Source organism: Ipomoea nil, unplaced genomic scaffold (genome assembly GCF_001879475.1).
Source record: "Ipomoea nil cultivar Tokyo-kokei standard unplaced genomic scaffold, Asagao_1.1 scaffold2805, whole genome shotgun sequence".
In the NCBI taxonomy this organism is placed as follows: Eukaryota; Viridiplantae; Streptophyta; class Magnoliopsida; order Solanales; family Convolvulaceae; genus Ipomoea; species Ipomoea nil.
In genome coordinates, this window is record NW_017619233.1 from 2,018,883 (window position 1) to 2,041,437 (window position 22,555).

At 44.7% G+C, this 22,555-nt stretch overlaps 2 protein-coding genes across 3 annotated transcripts; both read right to left on the reverse strand.

Annotated features, from left to right (window-relative positions):
• On the reverse strand, positions 1-22,235 carry LOC109158054 (receptor-like protein 12). Its single transcript, XM_019305872.1, has 2 exons — positions 21,016-22,235; positions 1-1,984 (listed from the first exon to the last, which is right to left on the reverse strand). The coding sequence occupies exons 1-2, from the start codon at positions 22,233-22,235 to the stop codon at positions 1-3; spliced, it is 3,204 nt and encodes a 1,067-aa protein (XP_019161417.1).
• Positions 11,906-20,318, reverse strand: LOC109158279 (receptor-like protein 12). Of its 2 annotated transcripts, none has more exons than XM_019306191.1 (2): positions 19,226-20,318; positions 11,906-11,916 (listed from the first exon to the last, which is right to left on the reverse strand). In XM_019306191.1, the coding sequence occupies exon 1, from the start codon at positions 20,310-20,312 to the stop codon at positions 19,236-19,238; it is 1,077 nt and encodes a 358-aa protein (XP_019161736.1). In that variant the 5' UTR covers positions 20,313-20,318; the 3' UTR covers positions 11,906-11,916; positions 19,226-19,235. The 2 variants fall into 2 exon arrangements, with proteins under 2 accessions (XP_019161736.1, XP_019161735.1); XM_019306190.1 differs by lacking the exon at positions 11,906-11,916 and adding an exon at positions 18,976-19,072.
• Positions 22,236-22,555: the final 320 nt, after the last annotated feature.

Here is a 22,555-nt window from a genome sequence, read left to right on the forward strand (position 1 = left end):
TTAATGTGTTCTTCTTCTAGCATGTCTTCTTGGAACAGTATTTTTGGAACCCTTTCTTCTCTTCCATGTGAGTTTCCTTAGCAACCAGTTGAGTTTTCCATACCGCAAAGCAAAATATCCCACAGAAACTCCAAATGGAAATGAACAGCAGTATCCTATCGTCACGCTCTGCCAAGAAAATCCATTAAAAAAACCCGAATCCTCCTCCTCCTCTTCTTTTGAGTGCACACGTGGGTTTTTAGCTCCACATTCTAGTGTCAATGGAAACCCGCATAATGCTGTGTTCCCCAAATAGGAGTCATTGCCAATTGTATCAAGTTGCCGGCTGCGGGGTATTGCTCCTAATAAATGATTATAGGAGAGGTTCAGTACTTCCAGAAATCCAAGCTTTGATAGTTGCCATGGAATTTCCCCCCTCAGCTGGTTGCAAGACATGTCTAGCGCTTCAAGCAATGTTAGATTTCCCAATATATGGCCAGTTAGCCTGTTATGAGACAGATTGAGAGGCCGAAGAAAACCAAGGATTCCAATGGAAATAGGAATTTCTCCATAAAACATGTTACTTGATAAGTCTATGAGTGTGTACAGGTTTAGAATTTCTTCCACTGGAAGCTCAGATCCTTTCACCACAAGCATTACAGAGCTTCCAAAAGCATAATGCAAATCGTAATCAGAGTCTGTTACTTCTAAATAAGGAGTAATATCATTTATAATCCCAATAAAATGCAGCAAATAATTTTTAGGCAAATGTCCAGTGAAGTGATTGTTGGAAAGATCAAGAACTCGCAGCATAGGGAATGGAATCTTGGTGGTAGGATTTCCTATCACCCCATAAAAATTATTACAACTTAAGATGAGCACTGCCAATTGTGGAAGAGCATCTAACCAGTGTGGGAATGAGTCATTTAGACCATTGTTTCCAACATCAAGAACTTGGAGAGCTGTACAGTTGAGCAGAGTACGAGGTAATGGTCCTTCAAATTCATTATAATGCAAGATGAGAATTTGCAGAACATCACCCTTTAAAGCTTCTTCTGGAATGTTTCCATAAAAGTGATTCATGCTTAAATCAAGTAGCGACAATGTTGTGCTTAGATTTCCCAAACACGAAGGAATAACGCCACTCAAACTATTATGAGATAGGTCAACAAATTTGAAGGAGGTTGAACTGCAAAACTCTCTATGCATAGCACCATGCAAATTATTATTGTCAAGACGCAAGATTGAGAGTTGATTGCTAAAATTTCCCAGGCACGTTGGAATGACACCACTCAAGTAATTGCTTGACAGGTCAAGAAAATGAAGGTGGCATGCATTGCAGAGTGATTTTGGAATACCCCCGTGAAACTGATTGTCATGAAGTAAGAAAGAATCTAGATTCGTGTTGTTTCCCATGCATTTTGGAATATGTCCATTCAATTTGTTATTAGCTATGAAAAGGACTGAAAGAGATGTGACATTGCAAAAGATTGATAAGGTCTCAGGTCCGTGAAGCAAGTTGGAACTTATGGAAACAGCAGATAGTGATGTTAAATATCCTACTTCCCATGGTAATGACCCCCTAAGATAGTTGTGTGAAAGGTCTAGCACAATGAGCTCTGTCAAATTTCCAATTGTTGAAGGAATTAGACAAGAAAGGTGGTTTTTCCCAAGGTAAAGTGCATACAACATTTTCAAATTCCCAATGTTTGAGGGAATGCAACCTGAAAGCTGGTTACTAGGCAGGGCAAGATATTGAAGTTGTGTCAATAAACTAATTTCAGAGGGAATCCTTCCAGTGAGCTTATTGTTATCTATAAACAAGAGAGTTAATTGTGTCCAGTTGGCAATGAGGTGTGGTACTAACTCACCTGAAAGCATATTGAGACCTAAATCTAACACAACTAGTTTGGAAAGATTGGACATGCTGGGAGGCAACTCGCCTGTTAGAAAGTTATGGTCTAGATACAAGTACTCAAGATTTGTGCATAGCCCAAGTTCAAAGGGAATCATAGAATTCAGTTGATTCATTTCAAGAGAAAGAAACTGAAGATGTTTAAGGCTTCCAATGGAAGGTGGAATATTCCCAAGAAATGAATTATTGGCCAATTTCAATGCTTGAAGACTGGTGATTGAACCAATTTCTTTTGGAATTGCTCCAGAAAAGTTGTTGTATGAAAGGCAAAGAAATTTAAGGTTGGATAAGTAGGTAAGACTAATGGGAAAAGGTCCTTGGAAGAAATTGTTACCAAGGTCAAGGTGCTCTAGGTTCTCTAGCTTGGAAAACACAAACATTGGAATTTGACCGGTAAAATGGTTTTTTGACAAATCAAGGTAAGATAAATTTGGACAACTTGTTATCAAGTCTTTTGGAAAATCCAAATTGAACTCATTAGCACGGAGGTTGAGATGCTTCAACAAAGGCATAGCATGGAATTTAGACCAATTGGGAGTTTCCAGATTATTCACTCCCAGATTCAGGTACCTCAGATTTTGAAGATTGCTAATTTCAAATAGAATCACATCTTCCAGAAAGATTTTGAAACAACTAAAGTACCTAAGTTGTGTCAACTGCCCAACCTCTATTGGTATTGCCCCCGTGAAGTTGTTATTGCTCAAGTCCAGAAAAGTGAGCTTAAGGAGGCTGTTGATAGCAAACGGGATCATTCCGCTCAAACTATTGTTATTGAGATTGATCCGAGTAAGATTAGGTAGTAAGGAAAAATGGAGTAGTTCAAGTGTACCTCTGATGTTCCCATGAGGTAGGTTGAGCTCTGAAACAGATCCACCTCGGTTACAGGTGATTCCCTCCCAATTGCACAAATTTGTGAGGTTGTTGACAGACCAAGAAGAATCCAGTAAAGAAGTTACATTGAAGATGATGATGATGATAGGCCATTGTTTTTCCATTGTAAGAGAGCTTCAGCTTCTTCTTTGTTTGCATGTAAGGGTGTGGTTTTTACTGCGGCACGCAAACAAAGGATGTGAAATAGAAGAGTGAAGATGGAGATTCTCATCATGGTTTAATTAATAGTAATTCAATGTCGTAAGTTAAAGCTTCTGATCTATGTGATCCTATATATAGCGGATTTAGAGGGAATGATTATGTGAAAAAAATAATTAACTTTTGTGGATGAGGAAAGGAGGCTAGGCTAGGCTAGATTAGATTAGATTGTCTAATCTCCAAAGTTACTTTACATTCATTTTTACTAATGGAGTAATGTCGTCTCTGCTTTCTCTAACGTCACTATCATCGCATCCCTTAATCTCCAAAATGCTCTCTTCTAGTTTAATTTTATTAATTATTTATTTCGACACAATATTAAGATAAAACTTCTCTATTAATTAGCTTTTGGGCATTTAAGCTACGATAAATTTGCCAAGGATCTTGTAATCGAACGGCACCAAGTTGCTCCCTTATAGGTTGTAGGATCGAGGCTCAGTGGAGGTCATATTGACTCTTTGTTCTCAATAGGCTGAGAAATAGCCCAAGGAGTTGGAATCAATGGTTATATCATGTATCAATATGAAAATGATAGAAAAACTGATATATAAAACATTAGACCCAACATGCAATATGCATGGATATATAGCCCAAGGAGTTGGAATCAATGGTTATATCATGTATCAATATGAATTATTCTTCATTTACATAAGCTTGAAAAGAATGCTAGTGTCATGCTGGTGATGGAGAAGTAACTACATTGCATTCGAAAGAGAATCTCTTCTATATAATTTAAATAATTTGAAAAAGCAAATTGTATATATACTAGTGCAAACAACATCACTTTTCAATGTAAGATAAATGTTTCTTATAAGCTTTCGTAACTCTAATTTTTCTAACTACATGTGTATACTTTGAGAATTATATCATTTTTTCACACTATTCATTTTGAGCCTACAATATATCGGGGCCGATTTTCGGCCAATGCATAATGCCCAACAACACAAGGTCCCAATTTTAAAGGTTCCAATATCTAGTTTTGACCTAGCTGCTTAAGAAATTTAAAAAAAAAAAAATTAAATCTGCAATTAAGCCCACAATCATTCACGCATCTTTCTATCTTGTCTAAAACTCATTAGTTTTTTACCCAAATCGCACACCATCATTGAAGAGGGAAAAATTATTCATTCCTCCATTAATTTTACAACTTTCTACCAAATTTCTTTAATTATCAATTTTCACTTCTCTCTTACGGCCTCATTTATTTACAAGAACGGGGCCACAAAAATCCAAAAGACGGCCCTGCAATATATCGATCAATAGTTATGTTGTGCAACCGAATGCACCATCATACGATGCAAAACGACGTCGTTTTGACTAAAAACGAGCGTCCCATTTAAAAAAAAAAAATCAGGTTCGATTCTCGGCAATAACATTATTGTGGATATATAGTTATGAATTTCTAGATATATAGTTATGAATTTATGGATATTTAGTTCATTCATTGTGGATATTTAGTTCAATCATTGTGGATATTTAGTTTATTCATTGTAGATATTTACTTCATTCATTGTAGATATTTACTTCATTCATTCACTGTGGATATATAGTTATGAATTTATGGATATATAGTTATGAATTTCTGGATATATAGTTATGAATTTATGGATATTTAGTTCATTCATTGTGGATATTTAGTTCGATCATTGTGGATATTTAGTTCATTCATTGTTGATATTTTAGTTCATTCATTCACTGTGGATATATAGTTATGAATTTATGGATATATAAAAATGTTATTGCCGGTGATACTGCTAATTATATGTAAGCAATATAAAATGAACCCGAGATCACTCAAAGCGAATAAAGGTCTTTATTGATCACGGTAAAGGTCCTAAGTACAATCTACTTGGTTGCTCTGAGTACCGACTGACTGCGGTCGGGATTCTCTAACAACAACCTATCGATCGTCCAAAAGTCCTCTACACTGTAGCTACTGTAGGTATTTATAGCCGCTGTGCCGGAGACAAGAGTCCGGTCGTTCGGCATGTCCTCCACGTAGCCACCACGTGTCATCCTCCCGGGTGCCCTGTCTGTCGTCGTAGAGGGCCGCCACGTGCCCTTTGTCAGCTCTCTCGCCAAAGGGCTACCGCTCGGTGGTCGACACCATCACTCGGGCAACACCCGGTCGGACCCCGACCGGGTTCTTCACAAGGAACCCGACCTGTTACCTGCAAAGACGAAGAGAAAAGAACGAAGGCATCTCGGTCGGGTGTCGGCTTATTCCGGTCGGGATATTCCCTACCAAAAGCCCCCCCAGCCCAGGCCTTTTTGAGCGACCGGGAAAAAATGGGACGGGATGAAGAAGCCCAACCGTCGGCCACCAAACCGACCGGCCAGCTGTCATTCCCTCCCTTGCCACGTGTCGACCCCCGCCAGCTTCTGCGACTGCAACGGTCGCCTCGGAATCAACGCTGGTCGTGTCACGCAAGTGGATGGGTTTCCCGCCCAAATGCTCTCCTATAAATAGGCCCCTGAGGCCTTCATTTGAACTTTCCTCAATCTTCTGATCCAATCGGCACCCTCAGAGAGTCCCGAGCATACGATCCAGCAGATCAACCGAGCAACTTCTCAAAAGGCTTTAATCAAGTTCCTTCGATCGGTAAAGTCTCTATTCCTTAGCTTTTACTTTGCTCTTAGTACTGCATAGGAATAGAGTAGCGCTAACTCCGATCTAACTTCCCGATCCCTGTACTAACCCCGACCGACCTTTAGGTAGAAACATGTCGGACTCGGATAGTCAAAACGTCTCGGTTGCAGACTACGACAACACGGTCGAGCAGAGCAGCGAAGAGGTGGACATTATGTCCTACTCCCCGGAGGTCGAGCAACGACCGCCGCAAATGCCCGAGCGAGCCCCCGAGCCAGAAAGATCATCAAGCTCGTCGGAGACATCGGGGTCGAGCTCCAGCCGATCGGGGAACGAGGAAACGTCCACGAGCGGACGGAACTCCCCGGCTGAGAACGTTCAAGGAACGCCTATGGGGGTAATAGGGGATTACCCTCAGGCCGAGCCCGAGGAAGGACATCGGGCTAACGAAGCGGAGGCGGTTGAGGAAGACCCGGCCGGGCCAGCAGTGCCACGCGGGGACGGGTACGAGTTCCTCAACAGTGAGAGCGTGGAAGGCCACAGGAGCTTGCTGACCAAAGGGGAAGCAAGCAGAATTGCGGCAACTCTCACTGGTCGGGTCGAGTTCGACACCAGCAGGCAGCTCGGGAACATCATCGAGCGGCACTAGGGGAAATGGATCGGGCTGCATTACGATTCGTTAATGGCCCCGATCACGTTCCCCTTCTCTAGCCTTCTCACCGCCTTCCTGGGGTACTACCGGGTTATGCCCGGGCAGATTTGCCCGAACGCGCATCGAATGATCGCGTGCTTCCCCTAGATTTGCCGTCGACACAACGTGGCCTGCACCATGGAGCTCTTCAACTTCGTCTATCAAGTGAAGGTGCTAGCGGCCGCGTACGGGGGGGGGGGGGGGGTTTCTTGATGACGCAGTCCCGAGCCGATAAATGCTCGATCGAGGGACTGCCCGGGAACAACCGGGGGTGGAAGGACCGGTTCTTCTCCGTGAAATATGATCCTTGGATCCTCCCGGTCGAAAGGGTTTGGAGTCAGCGTTTCCGAAAGCAAGTTATACCAGTCGAGACGCCGACCCTCATCGATGCCGTGACCAAGATCTCGGGCGAGATCTACGAGTACCACATCTTCAAATCGCCCGAGTGTTACGAAGCGACCCGACTGCCCGATCCGGTCTATGACCAGACCGAGAAATATAAGCCCGAGCCGGCGGGTGTAACGGTTGCGCGGATGCCCGCGCGGGGCAAGAGGAAGGGTAAAAGCTTAAAGCTAACTTCTTCCCCGATCCTTAATACTACGAGCCGACTAACTCTTTTGTTTGCAGGTATGGCAGAATTCGGAGATGACGATGCCCCTCTTCCCCCACCCGCCAAGATCTCCCTGGGCGGCAAGAAGAAACCGAGGGCGAAGCCGGTCGGGCAAAAGGAAATCCCGATGGCCCGACCTCTAACTACCTCGACCGTCACGACGGCGGAGGGCTTCGTCGTCGAGCCGACGGACGTCCTGGTCACCCGGGTGGAAGTTGCCCGGGGCAAAGAAAAGGTGCCTGAGCAGGGCGTGACTGAGGTGGGCGGTGTGAAGCGCCGCCGAGAACAGCGCAGCCCGAGCCCTTCGACCGGGCGAAACAAGGACGAGCCGTCCATACTGGCCCGCATCGGCAACGCCGGGCCAGCCAGAGAAGACTTGGGGAAGATGACCCCGACCCAAGTAGCCGAGAGGATCGGCTATGACCTGGCCGAGGTAAGCCTTCTCCAATTAATCATCTCCTTTTAAGTGTCTTCAACCGGGCTAATCTTGAACATCTTTTGCCTTGCAGATTTCCCGAGCGGCCCAGCTCTTACAAGGTCGGGCCATGCTGGCCGAAGAAGCCGACCATCATAAGAAGACGGCCGCTCGCCGCCTGCAGGAAGTCAAGGACATCCAGGCCGAGCTGGAGAAGGCCCAGAAGGGCCTAAAGAAGAGCGAGGAGGACCGGGTCCTAGCGGAGAAGGTCGCCCAACGGGCGATCGGGGAGGCCAAGGAGCTAAAAGCCCGACTCGACAATCCGAACGAGTTGGTGCAGTCTGTCTTCAGGGACAGCGAGTCGGGCTCGGCCTTTCTTACAGCGGCCCGGGGAACAAAGATCGGAGAAGATCTAATCCTCTCCTTCAGACGATGGGCCTTCAAAGCCAGGCAGCGCAAAATGCTCGAACGGGCTCGTACCCGGATGGAGCAAGCTCTCGAAGGGGACGACCTCCAGCTGGTCCTGTCGGCACTACCCCCGGACCTAGCCGACCCCGGTCCCTCTCCCTTCGCTCCGAAAGAAAAGGCAGCCGAGCCCGGTGGATCCTCTGCGGCCACTCCGAGCGGGAAGGAAGCTGCCGTCGCTCGGGAGGCGAAGAAATAGAAGATAACTTATCTTCTTTCTTTTTTTTGTAAAGACGCTGTTCGGGAGCCCGGTCCCGATATTGTACCGGGCACCTTCTTTGTAATAAATAAAATTTGCCTTTTGTCAAACTTGTGTCACTCGATTTTTGTTTCACACTTTTGCTTTCAATCGTGCACACATCGATCGTAAACGCTCGACCTAACGGCCCTCTGGCCCGGTCTTGCAATACTCGACCCACTCGATGCCCGACCTTAAGGCCTTATGGCCTGGTCGTGCATTTGAGGTTCCGTCGTAAAACTGGCCGACCCGATCGGGTTTACCCGACCTCCAGGCCTTGGCGAAATTTTGAAAACAGGTAAGCCTCCACGGTCGGGGTATATCCGAACGGCGGGCCTATAGATACTTCCTTCATCCCAGCCCCCACACTATTGTGCGCTCGAGGCACGAGTGGGTGCAATAATGGAAAGAAGTTTGACGGATCGGGGAATTGTGCTGAGAGCTCCTGGCTTCCCCGATCAGTGGCGTGACTCGAATGTCCGCCGATGTGGAGCGCATTTGACCGGTCGATAGATTCGCCCGGTCGATGTAACTTGAAGATGAGTTGATCTGCGTGCACTGAAGGTAAAGAAAATAACCGACCGAGCCGCCGCATGCAAGCGGTCGAGCCTTCACCGATCGTACATAGATTAAACCTTCCCGCTCGCAGGCGGTTAAGTAAATATTTACAAACATAAAATTTAATTACAAGCGACGACCGGGACTAACTCGCAGGTCGAGCCCCCACTTCGTCTAAAGATTACAAAAAATAGGCTAATGCCTAAACATAACGAGGTGCTCGGAATTCCAAGTCCCCTCAATTACCCGACCGGTTGTCGTCTCCAGTCGGTATGTACCCGGCCGTATGATCGCGCTGATGATGTATGGCCCTTCCCAGTTCTGAGCTAGCTTTCCGCCCTCCAAAGGTTGACTGGCCTCCCTTCGTCGTAGAACGTAATCTCCAACTTGAAAGTAACGAGGGTTGACCTGAACATCTTTCGAACTCTTGACCCGCTTCTGGTATTCGGCCATACGCCGAGCGGCTAGCTCTCTTTTTTCCTCGACCCCGTCGAGATCCACGACCATCGCATGTTCATTTTCCTCCGCGTTGTAGGTTCTTTCTCGATCGGTCGGGATCCAAGCCTCGATCGGGAGTCGGGCTTCTGCTCCATAAACCAGGGCGAAAGGGGTCTCCAAAGTAGCTTCCCTCGGGGTCGTCCGATAAGTCCACAACACATATGGCAACTCATCGGCCCAACTACGACCAGCCGAGTGTAACTTCTTTTTTAGACCTTCCAAAATCGTCCGGTTTGCGTTCTCCACTTGTCCGTTTCCCTGCGGGTAAGCCACTGACGACCGGACGTGAGTCGTCCCGATCGTGGCCAAGAAGTTCTGGAAATATTGGCTTACGAATTGGCGGCCGTTGTCGCTGATGAGATGCACGGGCACACCAAAGCGGGAAATCACATTGCGCCACAGGAACCGAGCACATTGCTGAGAAGTGATCGTGGCTAAAGGCTCGGCTTCTATCCATTTGGAGAAGTAATCGATGGCGACAATCACGAATTTTCTCCAACCGGAGAGCTGAGGGAAAGGGCCCAAGATGTCTACCCCCCACCTAGCAAAGGGAATTGCAGTCGTGACTGGCTGATAGAAGGTTGCCGGTCGTCCAGGCATCCGGGCGAACAGTTGGCACGTCTCACATTCCCGAGCTAACTTTTCACAGTCTAGCTGGAGGGACGGCCAGTAGTACCCGATCAGCATGATACGACGGGCTAACGATCGGCCTCCTTGGTGCGAAGAACAAATTCCCGAATGCAATTCCTTCATGACCAAATCTGCCTCAAATGCGGTCAAGCAACGCATAAGAGGGCCTCCATACGATCGCCTGTAGAGACGACCGTCCAAGACTTGAAACCTTGGGGCTCTCAGCTTGGCTTTTCGAGCACGCTGTGGGTCGTCTGGGAGTCGACCGTGCTCGAGGAACTCCTTCAGATCAGTGATCCAATTGTTTTCTACCGGTTGGATTGGATTGACCGGTAGGCGATGGATGCTGTGTCTCGGGATCACCAAAATCCGAGCTATCTTCGACATGTGTTCCGGGGCGTCTTGAGCCAATTTAGATAAAATATCTGCATCGGCATTATCCAATCGGGGTATGTGCCGGACGGTATACCCCCGGAACTGAGCAAGCTTCTCCATGGCCAGGTCTCGGTATAGCTGTAGACGCTCTCCATTGACTTCATAGTCTCCGAGAACCTGCCCGACCACGAGCGCGGAATCTGTTTGAGCTCGGATGTATTCGGCCCCCAAGTCCCGAGCACACTGTAAGCCATTAACAAATGCTTCGTATTCGGCTTCATTATTGGTCGGGTGGAACTGATACATGAGAGCAAAATAAACTTTGAATCCTTCTGGGCTCGTGACCACCACTCCTCCTCCTGCTCCTTTCTTGCTACTCGACCCGTCAGTAGCCAATGACCACCACTCAGCCTCAGGATCCGCGACCTCGGGGGGTCGGGTATCCCGGGCGATGCACTCGACCAAGAAATCAGCAAGGGCCTGACCTTTGATGGCAGGTCTCGGTCGGTATTCGATTGCGTACTGGGTCAGCATTAACGCCCACTTGACTAGGCGCCCGGATGATGAAGCAGTTCGGAGGACTGGCCCGATCGGCTGATCGGTCAACACGCGAATTGCTCGACCTTGGAAATAGGGAGCCAACTTCTTCGCGGCTATGTATAAAGCGTAGACGACCTTCTCTAGCCGGGAGTACCGGAGCTCGGGACCATGTAGCGCGTGGCTTACATAGTACACCGGTCGCTGGACCCCTTCCGAATCGGTTCGGCACAATACTGCGCTTACTGCGCGATCGGAGACGGCGAGGTATACGTCTAACTCTTCTCCGAGCTCGGGCTTTGAGAGCACGATCGGTGACATGAGATACTCCTTCAGCTCATCAAAAGCCGCTCGGCACTCTTCGTCCCAGACGAATCCATTAACCTTTCGCAATACCTTGAAGAAAGGTAGAGCGCGCTCGGCTAACTTGGAGAGGAATCGACTGAGAGCTGCTAACCGACCTGTCAATTGCTGGACTTCCCGAACGGTGGAGGGTGGTTGCATGTCCAGAATCGCTTTTACTTTGGCCGGGTTAGGCTCAATTCCTCTCTTGGTCATCATATAGCCGAGGAACTTGCCGCTCTGAACCGCAAATGTGCACTTGGTCGGGTTCAGCCGCAACTGGTACTTCCTCATGATCTGGAAGCACTCCCGGATGTCCCTTGTGTGGTCGGCTCGGTCCCGACTCTTGACCAGCATGTCATCAATGTAAGCTTCCATCGTTCGGCCCAATAGATCGGCAAAGAGCATATTGACCATCCTCTGGTAGGTTGCTCCCGCGTTCCGGAGGCCGAACGGCATCACTCGGTAACAGTACAGCCCGTCCGGGGTCACGAAGGCTGTCTTGCTCTCATCTTCATGGTGCATTATGATCTGATGATATCCCTTGAACGCATCCATGAAGCTCATTAACTCGGCCCCGGCCGTCTCGTCGACCATCTGGTGGATGCTCGGTAGAGGATACGGGTCGAGTGGACAGGCCTTGTTGAGGTCGGTAAAATCAATGCACATCCTCCAAGCTGGGGGCTTAGGAACAAGGACGATATTTGCCACCCACTCGGGATAGATCACCGGACGGATGTGCTCGATCGCCGCCATCTTTTTGACTTCTTCTCTGACAAACTCACGCGATCGGAGGAAAGGTGCCTGGTCTTTTGCACAACTGGCTTTGCTGCGGGATCGACGGCCAACTTGTGACAGATTACCGATCGATTGATCCCGGGCATGTCTTCGGGACCCCATGCAAAGATATCAGCATACTCCCGGAGTATGGCCAAAATTTCCGCTCGAAGCTCGGGGGTGAGGGCCCGGCCAATCTTAATCTTCCTATCCGGCCGGTCCTCGGATAGGGGAACTTCTTCTATGTCTTCAGAAGGCTCAGGTTGTTCCTTCCGATCCTTAGCCTCCTCCTTGGCTATGGTGTTCACCCGGGAAGACGGACCGGAATCACGTCTGTTGACCGCTCGGGTGTAGCACTTCCGGGCGGATTGGACGTCGCCACGGACTACGCCGACCCCATTAGGGGTGGGGAATTTCATGCACAGGTGGGGCATAGAAATTATCCCACCGATCTTCATAATAGCGGGTCGGCCCAGAATAATGTTGTGGACGCACTGGAGGTTGACCACAACAAATTCCAGCTCCGTTTTGATCGACTTTGGAGGTGCGCCGATCTCGACTGGGAGCGTTATCTTCCCTTCGGGGTAAATAAGAGCCCCGGTAAAACCTGACAGTGGTACACCGACCGGAGTCAGCTCCTTCCTGTCAAGGCCAAGCTTTTCAAAGACGTCCAAGTATAGGACGTTCACACTGCTGCCTGTATCGACCATAACCCTCTGGACATCCGTCCCCTTAACGTCAATCGTGATCACGAGCGCCTCCATGCCATGGTCAGCGCTACTGGGTTGATCTTCGAGGGTGAAGGTTATGGGCTCCATCTTCTGCCTTTTTCCGGTCTCCCGGGAATCCACTATTGCGACCGGGCAATTAGTCCTCGGTCGGGAAGCGTCTTCCAGCCCGCCGAAAATGACATGTATGGTGGGCTTTCCGGATGGGCGGCTGCTAGACGGAGGGTCAGGGCCCCGTCGGTCATCATGACGATCGTCCCTTCGATCGTCTCTTCGGTCCTGACCTGACCGATCGGAGCGGTGATGGGAACGCCTGTGATCTCTCCGATCGGTATTCCTCTTGTTGTCCTCTCTCTTCCCCACACACTTGTCCAACTTTCCCAAGTTGAGCAAATCTTCTAACAGTTGGCGCAAGTGGGTACACTCCTCCGTGTCATGCCCGGCACATCAATGATAAGCACAATGCTTACTCTTGTCGGGGCCGTCTCGATCGGGATGGGGGAGTTTGATGAGATTGCAGGACTGGGCGTACTGCATGGCCTCCGCTGCGGATTGGTTCAAGGTCGTAAACTCGCCAGGCCTGGTGCGGGATCGGGGATTATCATCTCCCGACCGATGTTCCGCCCGGCCGGCCGGTTTACGGGACGAAGAGCCGACCTCCTGCAAGCGCTTTACGGCATTCGCCTCACCGGCGTTGGCGTAATCTGTGACCCTCCGAAGGGCCTCCTCATAAGTGGTCGGGGGGTGTAGGATGAAGTCTTGATACAAGTACCCCGCCCGGAGAGAGATGTGAAGCATGTGGGTAGCGGTCGCATCGTCCATAGGCTCGACCTCCCCGACCGCCGTCTTCCACTTGATGAGGAAGTCGGTCAAGCTTTCCCCTTCGAGCTGCTTGGCCTTCTCAAGATACATATAAGGCTTCCTCACCACTTTGGAAGTGATGAACTTCCTCACAAACTTGATTGCCAAGGTGTCAAATTTGTCGATCGAGCCCGGTTGCAGGGTTCGGAACCACTCTGCCGCCCGACCGGTGAGCGTAGAATAGAAAGCCCTACACATTACGGCGTCTGAAACGCCCTTCAGCATCATGTTGCTGTAAAAATCATTAACGTGGGCTTCAGGGTCCGCCCGTCCGTCATAACTCTTTTCTCCAGAGACCTTCAAGTCAAGCGGGTAAGGCTGAGCCATCACCGCTGCTGTGAAAGGCGTCTGGTGCAGGGTCGATTGGTCGACCGGGGGTGTTGCAGGGTACGCATTCCTAAGTTGCGCAACTTCTGCCTGGAGGTTATAGAGCAATCCTCGGGTTTCGTTGAGCTCGGCGGTTTGAACGGCTTGGGCTGTGTCCCGAGCGCGTCGCCGTCGGTGTGATCTCGACCCGCTATGCCCGGATGAAGCCTCCTGGTTGGCGTCCTGCATGTGCACGTCTTCCGGTTGGCGATTTGGGTCTTGGGGTCCCAATCTTTGCCGCATTTCCGGTAGAAGACGGTCAAAAGCTACCGCTCGGGTAACTTCCTCGGGGTCCTCCGCTCGGGCGGGGACCTCCTCTGCTTGTTGGGCCTGCCGTGGTGCCTCCATCGCAACGGCACCCCCCGACCCCAACCGCGAACGAGCCGAGCGTCGAGCCCGGGAAGTGGGCTGATGCTGCGGCTCAACTTGAGCGGCCGGGTATACTGGAGGGGCGGCGGCTGGAGCCGTGTACGCAGGTGTGAACGGTGGGTAGCCAACCGGAGGAGTGTAGTACATTGGTTGGCCTGGCCAATACCCGTACGATTGAGGTGGGACCGGGTACGGATACTGACCGGGATACATCATTGGTTGCGGGTATTGCTGACCGGGCGTCTGAAATCCCGGTTGTATGTAGTTCACCGGCTGTTGGGCGGCCGGGTATGTGTTGGATGGATGCGGTGGTGAGAGGTTGAGATTGAGGTCCACCGTCTGACCTTGCTGTTGGGTAGCGTAATGGTCAGATGAGCTTGCCGCATCCGCCCTGAAGTTGTTGTATGCCCACGGATACATTGTTGCAAAGAGACCAGGTGCTCGTCAAGACGTTGCTTTCTCGCACGGGTTCCCACGGACGGCGCCAAAATGATACTGCTAATTATACGTAAGCAATATAAAATGAACCCGAGATCACTCAAAGCGAATAAAGGTCTTTATTGATCACGGTAAAGGTCCTAAGTACAATCTACTTGGTTGCTCTGAGTACCGACTGACTGCGGTCGGGATTCTCTAACAACAACCTATCGATCGTCCAAAAGTCCTCTACACTGTAGCTACTGTAGGTATTTATAGCCGCTGTGCCGGAGACAAGAGTCCGGTCGTTCGGCATGTCCTCCACGTAGCCACCACGTGTCATCCTCCCGGGTGCCCAGTCTGTCGTCGTAGAGGGCCGCCACGTGCCCTTTGTCAGCTCTCTCGCCAAAGGGCTACCGCTCGGTGGTCGACACCATCACTCGGGCAACACCCGGTCGGACCCAGACCGGGTTCTTCACAAGGAACCCGACCTGTTACCTGCAAAGACGAAGAGAAAAGAACGAAGGCATCTCGGTCGGGTGTCGGCTTATTCCGGTCGGGATATTCCCTACCAGCCGGAAATCGAACCTAATTTCTTTTTTTAAGTGGGACGCGCGTTTTTTAACCAAAACGACGTCGTTTTTGCATCCCTATGCACCATGCATGGTGCATAGGGATGCAAGCATAATTTGCGTATATCGATTTCTTTGTTTTATTTAGAAGAACCCAATCCACTTTGATTTAACCCAAATCAAAAGTAGACTCTTCATATATTTATACTACAAAATAACCACTCAAAATATCAATTTTATTAATATTTTCAACACTTTAAATCTTTTATCCTCTTGCCTTTATTATCCCACTATCACCTCTTTTTTCCTTGCTAATTTGCTATTGATCAGTCACTTAGTGGATCATAGAATCTCCATTTTTCCCTCTTTGTTTCCAGCTTTTTTCTTTTATCAACTTCTTTTTCCCATCTTTTGTTTAGTAACCAAAGATAGCGCTTCTTTTCTTGGGTGCGGTGGCATCCCTTCCGCATTTATTTTGTCGGAAATCTGTCCAATAATTATACCATAGATTAATGTTCATATTAAATAATTCTTAACTTTTCTCTCTAAAGTGGTGTATTCCATTCAAACTTTTATAAACTTTAAAACTTTGAAAGTATTTAGATTAGTGTCTAGAATATTTTTTTCTCTGCAATAATAATCGATAGGACCTCATTGGTAAGTTTTGATTAAGAATTTTAGAGTGTTTTAAAAAGTTAATAATATTTGATTTATATTTTTAAAAGTTGAGTGATATTCGATCAAAACTTTTAAATAGTATTAAAAATTTATTGATATTTAAAAAGTTTTTGTAAATAATAAAGTCAAATATGGAAATGGGATGAGGTTTGCTTAGCTTGGGCATAGGCTTGAGGAAGGGGAAATGCTTGGGAGAGGTTTGTGCATGGGGAGAAGCTTGGGCGTAGGTTTCTCTTAAAGGGAAAAGCTTGTGCATAGGTTTCTATTAAAGGGAAAAGCTTGGGTTAAGTTTTGAGCAAGGTTTTTTGCTTGCTGGAGTAGAATTGCATGGGTTGCTATAAATAGGCGTCTCTTCATTCATTTATCCCATTCCATTCGATCCATTCTTTAGCATAGCAAAATACAGAGAGTAAAATTAGAGAGTTATATTTGTAATTCCTATTGTAATATCATTTTGCTATAGAGAATTCTTCTTCAAATTGTCTAATTCTGTGTATAATTTATTTTAAATCTTACACTAGAAATATTCTCAATATTTCCAGTACAAATTGTTATTGTAATTTGGTGTTGTGAACTGTATCGATCCTAACAGTTTTAACTTTTTATAAACTCTTTTATATTAAGATTTTTATAGATTTGTTTTCTCTCAAATATAAATATTTAAATTCATCTTTAAAATCCCGAACTTCTAAACTTTTTGTTTGCCTACTCTACTGCATAAATGGAGTGTTGCTATTTGCACCACCCTTTAGTCAAAACGGTGTATAAATTTCATTGGAAGTGTAAAAAGGTGAAAATTTCTAATAAAAAAATAGGTGGTGCAAATAGCCAAATGGGTGATCAAATTGCTATTTGCACCACCTTAGTCAAACCTCATTTATTAGATGTAAGTAATAACTTTTTAATTCAAAATTTAATTAAAAAAAAAAAACCATCACCTTCTCCGGTCTGAGAAAGTGATGGACATGCCTTCTCCGGTCGCCTTCTCACCGGAGAAGGCAAAGTCGCCTCAGCGAGATCCTCTGCTTTAAAAGAATGAGTCGGGGGGGGGGGGGGGGGGGGGGGGGTGGTGGGGGGAACTATGCTGTGGAACCGTGTCTACTTTGTAAGGTGGACATGGTTCCAAAACTATTCATAATTATGAATATATAGTTCAAAAATTATGAACATAGAGTTGTGAACATAATTATGAAAATATAGTTCGGTAATTATGAATATAAATTAAAGATTCAATAATTGTGTATATGAAGTTCAAAAATTATGAATATATAGCTTTATAATTATGAATATATAGTTCAGTAATTATGAACATAGAGTTCTGTAATTGTGAATATAGAGTTCAATAATTATGAATATGAAGTTAAAAAATTATGAATATATAGCTTTATAATTATGAACATATAATTCAGTAATTATGAACATAGAACCGTGTCCACCTTGCAAGGTAAATACGGTTTCACAGCATAACGATTGGGGTGGGGGTGGGAGAAGGGGATGGATATATAGACTTATTAGAGGAGGACGGGGATGTAAGCATGAAACTGTTAAGCAACACAAAATAATATGTGAGAAATTAAAGTGAGTAAAGTAATTAAGGACACAAAGCAAGTTTTATAATGGTTCGATGATGGTTTAATTTATCTACTGAGTTTACTTCACTCTTTTCCTGTGAAACCGTGTCTACCTGGTTTAATTTAGAAGTTGACAAATTACTACTCAAGTTGCAACTGATAAGCTTATACTGCGATACTCACCCAGAAGAAAAAAAAAAAAAAAAAGAGGCAATAATAATGGTGATAATAAAACCACCCTCAAACATCGAGATAATGGGAGGTTACAAGGATCAAATAAGTTCTTGGTAAATTTTAAGTACTCATTACTATATAAATCTCCAACAAACAATAACAACTCCAAGTGTCCCCACACTCCGAGCTCGGTGATGGTTCTTATATTAATGGCTTAGCAGCCAGGATAAAACCAATCTCCAACAAACAATAACAACCCCAAGTGTCTCCACACACTCCGAGTCCCGTGATCGTGTCTCAATTATGGCTTAGCAGACAGGGTCAATAGACTTAAACCCCACATTGTTGCTGCCGAGATTCGAACCTTAATTGGTCTCTTCTCTCAAATATTGCCTATTGAACTAGTGAGCTAAGCCCGTAAGGACAAACAATATCATCTCTCCTAATAGTGCAAGTTGGACGAATAATTGGTTTGTGTTGGAAAAATAGCATTAAAATAGCATAAATTGACATGTTAAGTGGCTATTTTGTAGTACAATTATCAGTGGGGTCCACTTCTGATTTGGGTCGGGTCAAAGCGGATTCGGGTTCTTCGTAGTGAGACGAAGAGATTGATACATTGTACGCTCAAAACGGATAATGGGTGAATGAGATATTGATTCTCAAAGTAGACTCGTTGAGTTGGAAAAATGAAGGTAAAAGTGAGCTTTGTCCCACATTGGTTTGGAAAGAGGATTTCACCCCCCTTTTATACAAGGGCTCTTTTGGAGCTTGTAGAATTGTATAGCGTAGAGGCTCTCTCACGCGTGGGTGGGGGGTGTGCAAATCAAACTCCTAGAAACGAGATCAAAAAGGCTTGATTCAAGCTCGTGTTTAAACTTTTGGGAGGTGGCAAATAAGGTTTTAAGGAAAGAAAGGCATTTTAAGGAAAGAAAGGCACTGTCTAAGCAAAAATCCGTTCTCCCTCTTTTGATATATTCGTTGGATTGGACTTATAATCTAAGGATTATTAGTTCCAATTATCGGTTAATATATGTTGGTATATCTTTTTCGTAGATATATATGTATATATAACCGTTGGTTCCGTTATATATATATATATATATATATATATATATATATATATATATATATATATATATATATATATATATATGTATATATATATATATGTATATATATATATATATATATATATATATATATATATATTTGTGTGTATATATATATTCCGGATAAATATCGAATAATATTTTATATACTTGTGTATATATAAATATTCTTTTGAGATATTAAATCGATTATTGGTTCATTATCACCAACAGTTTGATAATTAAGTTAGATTCTCTTATTGCGAAGAATGGAAGATGATATTTAGAACGAAAGACAATAATCATTATAAATTAAAGCACATATTTAAGATATTGAGAATAATCATGCACGCCGTTCACATTGATCATTATTGCTTTCTGTCTAATTTTTTGACGTTTAAAACAAGTCTTAAATACTAGAAAACAACACAACAAACAAGAGGGAAAAGCCATATAGTACAGAAGTAGTACTTCATATAAGTAGAAGCAATTGAGAAGTGTAGGTATACTACTTGTGCGCACGCTGCTGCTTTAATCTGCAACCAAAAAAGCCTATATGAAATGCAACAGTGTTCTTGCATATGTAATAAGGTAACATAATATGTAATAAAAAATGTCACTGAAGAAATTGAATTGTAAAGTTGGAATTTTGAAAACAAAAGGATGAAGCTTTAATTTAATTTAATTACCTTTGCAAATTTAATGTGTTCTTCTTCTGGCATCTCTTCTTGGAACAGTATTTTTGGAACCCTTTCCTCTCTTCCATGTGAGTTTCCTTAGCAACCAGTTGAGTTTTCCATATCGCAGACCAAAATATCCCACACAAACTCCAAATGGAAATGAACAGCAGTATCCTATCGTCACGCTTTGCCAAGAAAATCCATTAAAAAAACCTGAATCCTCTTCTTCTTCTTCTTCTTGTGACGGTACATGTGGTTTTCTGCTGGCTTCACATTCCAGAGTCAATGGAAAGCCACACAGTGCTGTGTTTCCCAGGTAGGAGTCATTGGCAATTGTATCAAGTTGCCTGCTGCGGGGTATTGCTCCCAATAAATGATTATAGGAGACGTTCAGTACTTCCAGAAATCCAAGCTTTGACAGTTGCCATGGAATCTCCCCTGTGAGCTGGTTGCAAGACATGTCTAGCGCTTCAAGCAATGTTAGATTTCCCAATGATGATGGTATATGGCCAGTTAGCCTATTATGAGACAGATTGAGATGCCGAAGAACACCAAGGATTCCAATGGAAATAGGAATATCTCCATCAAACATGTTACTTGATAAGTCTATGAGTGTGTACAGGTTTAGAATTTCTTCCACGGTATACACAGACCCTTTCACCACTAGCATTACAGAGCTTCCATGAACGTAAACAAAATGGTCACTAGAGTATGTTACATCTAAATCAGGAGTAATATCATTTATAATCCCAGTAAAATGCAGCAAATAATTTTCAGGCAAATGTCCAGTGAAGTGATTGTTGGAAAGATCAAGAACTCGCAGCATAGGGAATGGAATCTTGGCGGTAGGATTGCCTATCACCCCATGAAAATGATTAGAACTTAAGATGAGCACTGCCAATTGTGGAAGAGCATCTAACCAGTCTGGGAATGAGTCATTTAACCCATTGTTTCCAACATCAAGAACTTGGAGAGCTGTACAGTTGAGCAGAGTACGAGGTAATGGTCCTTCAAATTCATTATAATGCAAGATGAGAATTTGCAGAACATCACCCTTTAAAGCTTCTTCTGGAATGTTTCCATAAAAGTGATTCATGCTTAAATCAAGTACCAACAATGTTGTGCTTAGATTTCCCAAACACGAAGGAATAACACCACTCAAACTATTATGAGAGAGGTCAAGAAATTTGAAAAGGGTTGAACTGCAAAACTCTCTATGCATAGCACCATGCAAATTATTATAGGCAAGATTCAAATTTGAGAGTTGATTGCTAAAATTTCCCAGACACGTTGGAATAACACCACTCAAGTAATTGCTTGACAGGTCAAGCAAAAGAAGGTGGCATGCATTGCAGAGTGATTTTGGAATACCCCCGTGAAACTGATTGCCACCAAGATAAATTTCTTTTAGATTCGTGTTGTTTCCCAAGCATTGTGGAATATGTCCATTCAATGTGTTATTAGCTATGAGAAGGACTGAAAGAGATGTGACATTGCAAAAGATTGATAAGGTCTCAGGTCCGTGAAGCAAGTTGGAACTTATGGAAACAGCAGATAGTGATGTTAAATATCCTACTTCCCATGGTAATGGCCCCCTAAGATAGTTTTCTGAAAGTTCTAGCAGACTGAGCTCTGTCAAATTTCCAATTGTTGAAGGAATTGGACCAGAGAGGTGGTTTTTCTGAAGGTGAAGTACAGACAACTTTTTCAAATTCCCAATGTTTGAGGGAATGCAACCTGAGAGCTGGTTAATATGCAGGGAAAGATGATGAAGTTGTGTCAATAAACTAATTTCAAAGGGAATCCTTCCAGTGAAATTATTGCTATCTATAAACAAGAAAGTTAATTGTGTCCAGTTGGCAATGAGGTGTGGTACTATTTGACCTGAAAACTTATTGAGACCTAAATCTAACACAACTAGCTTGGAAAGATTGGACATGCTGGGAGGCAACTCGCCTGTTAGAAAGTTATTATCTAGATACAAGTACTCAAGATTTGTGCATAGCCCAAGTTCAAAGGGAATCATAGAATTCAGTTGATTCATTTCAAGAGAAAGAAACTGAAGATGTTTAAGGCTTCCGATGGAAGGTGGAATATTCCCAAGAAATGAATTATTGGCCAATTTCAATGCTTGAAGACTGGTGATTGAACCAATTTCTTTTGGAATTGCTCCAGAAAAGTTGTTGTATGAAAGGCAAAGAAATTTAAGGTTGGATAAGTAGGTCAGACTAATGGGAAAAGGTCCTTGGAAGAAATTGTTACCAAGGTCAAGGTGCTCCAGGTTCTCTAGCTTGGAAAACACAAACACTGGAATTTGACCGGTAAAATGATTTTTTGACAAATCAAGGTAAGATAAATTTGGGCAACTTGTTATCAAGTCTTTTGGAAAATCCAAATTGAACTCATTAGCACGGAGGTTGAGATGCTTCAACAAAGGCATAGCATGGAATTTAGACCAATTCGGAGTTTTCAGATTATTCATTCCCAGATCCAGGTACCTCAGGTTTTGAAGATTGCTAATTTCAAATGGAATCACTTCCTCCAGAAAGTTTCTGAAACAACTAAAGTACCTGAGCTCTGTCAACTGCCCAATCTCTACTGGTATTGCCCCCTTGAAGTTGTTATTGCTCAAGTCCAGAAAAGTGAGTTTAAGGAAGCTGCTGATAGCAGATGGTATCACTCCACTTAAACTATTGTTATTGAGATTGATGCGGGTAAGATTAGGAAGTAAGGAAAAACGAAGTGGTTCAAGTATACCTCTGATGTTCCCATGTGGTAGATTTAACTCTGAAACAGAACCAGCGGAGTTGCAGATAATGCCCTCCCAACTGCACACATTTGTGAGGTTGTTGATAGACCAGGAAGAATCCAGTAAAGAAGTAGATGATGATGATAGGCCATTGTTCTTCCATTGTAAGAGAACTTCAGCTTCTTCTTTGTTTGCATGTAAGGGTGCGGTGTTTAATGCAAGCAAACAAAGAATGTGAAAAAGAAGAGTGAAAATGGAGATTTTCATCATGGTTTAGTTAATAGTAATACAATAAAGTGGATGATGAGAAGCAACTCTTCTATGTGATACTATATATAGCGGATTTAGAGGGAATGACTTTGTGAAATAAGTGGTAAAATAATTAATTTTTGTGGATGAAGAGACAACAGTGTAGGGTAGGGTAGGGCCGGTAGGCTAATATGAAGGTGATCGACATTCTTTTTGATGGTCTGGTCTGATCTCCAAAGTTTCTTTATTTTCATTTTGAATTCATTAATGTCACTATTACATCCCTTCATTATATGTTTGTTCTATCTAATTAACTTAAGATTGTTAGATTTCTGTATTTG

Coding starts and splice junctions, on each gene's coding strand:
- LOC109158054 (XM_019305872.1), bottom strand. CDS start 22,235: ATGATGAAAATCTCCATTTTCACTCTTCTTTTTCACATTCTTTGTTTG. Junction 1,985..21,015: donor AATTTCACTGGAAGGATTCC/CTTTGAAATTAG, acceptor TTCTATGATTCC/CTTTGAACTTGGGCTATGCA.
- LOC109158279 (XM_019306191.1), bottom strand. CDS start 20,312: ATGAATCACTTTTATGGAAACATTCCAGAAGAAGCTTTAAAGGGTGAT.